This window comes from Austrofundulus limnaeus, unplaced genomic scaffold, assembly GCF_001266775.1.
Source record: "Austrofundulus limnaeus strain Quisiro unplaced genomic scaffold, Austrofundulus_limnaeus-1.0 Scaffold11, whole genome shotgun sequence".
NCBI lineage: Eukaryota > Metazoa > Chordata > Actinopteri > Cyprinodontiformes > Rivulidae > Austrofundulus > Austrofundulus limnaeus.
Window position 1 is genome coordinate 3,060,341 of NW_013952413.1, and position 2,570 is coordinate 3,062,910.

Genomic DNA, 2,570 nt, shown 5'->3' on the forward strand with positions numbered 1-2,570 from the left:
TGTGTGTGTGTGTGTGTGTGTGTGTGTGTGTGTGTGTGTTTATTTACATGTGTATCAGAATCTCTAAATACCTGCTCCACCACCATTCCAGCCAAGTCTCGGAAAATCTCGTTCAGGTCTGAGATGGACTGCACGATCTGTCGGATCTCCCTCTCCCGCTCCTCAACCAGAACCGTGTTCTGCTCCACCAGCACCAGCTGGTCGTCTGTGAAGCCCTGAGAGTTCAGGGATTGAATTCACAGTTTTAACAAAAGGCACAGGGTCAAATGAAAGGATGGTCAAATCCTGCTTTCACAGGGAAGCTCGGGAAAAAGATCAAAGCACATTTTATATATATATATATATTCATAATGCTTTGAAGGTGGACAGTCATTTAAAAAGACAAAACTGGACAATGTTGCCTTTAACTTCATGCAGATGCAGTGTAAGATAGACAGCATTTACAAAATGTGCAGAAAAGCCTGTCACCTTGTCATATAGAGCTAGTTCTTCATCTTCTTCCATTAAAGGTCCAGAGTCAAAAAAGTGCTTCGACCTCTCCTCACGATTCTTCATTCCTGCCATGTAAACATTTAGCTTAGAAACCGGTAAACAGACGAGCCTCAGTTAGAAACAGAAAAAAAAAAAAATCAAACTGAAAACTGGTTTTTACGTTTCAGGTAGCTGGACTGCGTGTGTCTGAAGTTGATGGAGAGGTCCTGCAGGCTCTGAGCCAGAGACGACACCACGTTTGTCAGCAGCCTCTCCTCCTGCTCGGTGCAGTGGCCCCGACGAGACTGCAGACCCGTCACCGCTCGCTGGCACCGATGAAACATCTGCAAGAACAAAACTAGCAGATCAGACTACGGCTGGGAAAGCCRACCCGAAGTCACATCTGGTTTCTTTGGACTGAATGTCAGGCAAACCTCTGCTAAAAGAACAGGCCTTCCTGTTGACGAGGCGCACTGAYGCCATCGTGAAACAATACCAGGTAATTCAACGAGTTAATCGTCAGTTAAAGAGTTTTCACCTGCGTGATCTCCTGAGTAGTGATCTCTATAGCGTGCTCCTCTTCACTGCTGTCATCCAGAGTGGGACGGTTCATGTGCTTGTCGTGAAGCAAAGCCAGATCCTTCATTTTCTGCCGAATCCGTGTGATTTCATACTGGATCTGAGAGGCAGCAAAAAAAAAAAAAAAAAAGACTTTGTAGTCATATGGGTAAAAGCTTCAGTGACTTTGAAACATTTAACATGACAGACCACCTCAGAAAAATATTAGCTTTTTAAATCTTAGGGTTATAATGTACGTTAATGAAACAGCGCTTGTAAATAGTTATGTTATATAAAATGTACCAACGTTTGAGAACCRCAGGACTAGTTTACTAATTGTAAATCCATGTTTTAACAGCAAAATCGTTATGAGCACAAGTTCAGTTTTACCTCATCAACCCCTTCTATCCATTTGGGAGGCAGTTTCTTTGTGACACCGATGGCAGCTTCAGGATCCAGACTAATCCCGGACACCAGAGCCATTCGGTCATCTGCCATCTAAACAAAACAAAAATGACAAAAAAACTGGTTTATTTACACAGTACGACAGTGGTACRACAGTGCTCTATGTTATGCCTCTAGCATTAAATGTTGCCATGAAGGTTACCTCATCAAGCTCCTAATGTGAATGCCAGAAAGCAGAGTTCCCATCCAACACAGAACAAGAAAGAGGAGCGAAAGTTAGAAATAACAGATTCAGACCAAGAAAATCAGCAGCAAATACTAAAATAAATAAAAGCCTTTCGGTGTCTCCACTTTGAACAGAAGTGAAAACATGAAAGCGTGAAGCAGAGCGTCCAACAGCTATATAACATTTATAACAATAGACACAAACTTACAGCTGTCTCCAATCATAGGAGACAACAAAAGAGACCAAAATAATCTAGACAGGATTACATAATGGTAATTTGGATAATTACATTTTGTGTTAAATTATTTTGATTTTAGACGAACAGAACAGCAGGTTCTGTAAGATGAACGCTCACATTTGTGTTTACACACATATTTAGTCACTGGCTCTAAACTGTACCACAGCAAAACAATTAACACAATTGGTTCTGTAATAAGAGTATTTCTGATAAATTGAAGCCTTTAACCTGCTTACATGTTTGTGGTAAAGACTAGCTGAAACAATCACAACAGAGTGGCTGCAAGTCGACTACAGCGGCAAGAAGTTGTGTTCCCAAAGTATAAGAGTTCAACAGAACTTTCAACATGCACCAGTCGATACTTCTTACTAGAATGTTTTTATTCTTTCACAATCATTTCTGTCCCTTAAACTTGCTTCGTTTTTGGCCCAAACACAGACCTTAACTGATCGAGATTAAAGCCAGGTTTTTATCATCGCCAGTAAAAGAATGTCAGCTATTCAATGTTTAGGTTTCCTGGTAATCTGATTTGCAGCTTTGCACAATTTTTTCCCCTTTATGCAGGTGAGGAAGCACTTCAGGAAAACAATTTTGTGTAGATGTTTTGAATTGTACTGTATCAAAGCCATTCTTAAAGCTTTATTTTGGTGACTTGCTTTGAGTGTATTATTA

General features: G+C 40.6%; 2 protein-coding genes across 3 annotated transcripts in view; one reads left to right on the forward strand and one right to left on the reverse strand.

Annotated features, from left to right (window-relative positions):
• stx16 (syntaxin 16) overlaps window positions 1-2,570 on the reverse strand; it is a 5,755-nt gene that overhangs the window by 2,150 nt on the left and 1,035 nt on the right. For both annotated transcript variants that reach the window (XM_014002019.1, XM_014002020.1), the window contains 6 exons: window positions 1,637-1,648; window positions 1,420-1,527; window positions 1,010-1,150; window positions 653-815; window positions 469-557; window positions 72-215 (listed from right to left, as the gene is read on the reverse strand). In XM_014002019.1, coding sequence (XP_013857473.1) covers window positions 72-215; window positions 469-557; window positions 653-815; window positions 1,010-1,150; window positions 1,420-1,527; window positions 1,637-1,648 — 657 coding nt within the window. The remainder of the gene's footprint in view (window positions 1-71; window positions 216-468; window positions 558-652; window positions 816-1,009; window positions 1,151-1,419; window positions 1,528-1,636; window positions 1,649-2,570) is intronic.
• The window catches only part of dgkab (diacylglycerol kinase, alpha b), a 16,753-nt gene continuing 15,004 nt past the window's right edge, over window positions 822-2,570 (forward strand). The window contains exon 1 of the mRNA XM_014002017.1: window positions 822-970. Coding sequence (XP_013857471.1) covers window positions 893-970 — 78 coding nt within the window. The 5' untranslated portion in view covers window positions 822-892. The remainder of the gene's footprint in view (window positions 971-2,570) is intronic.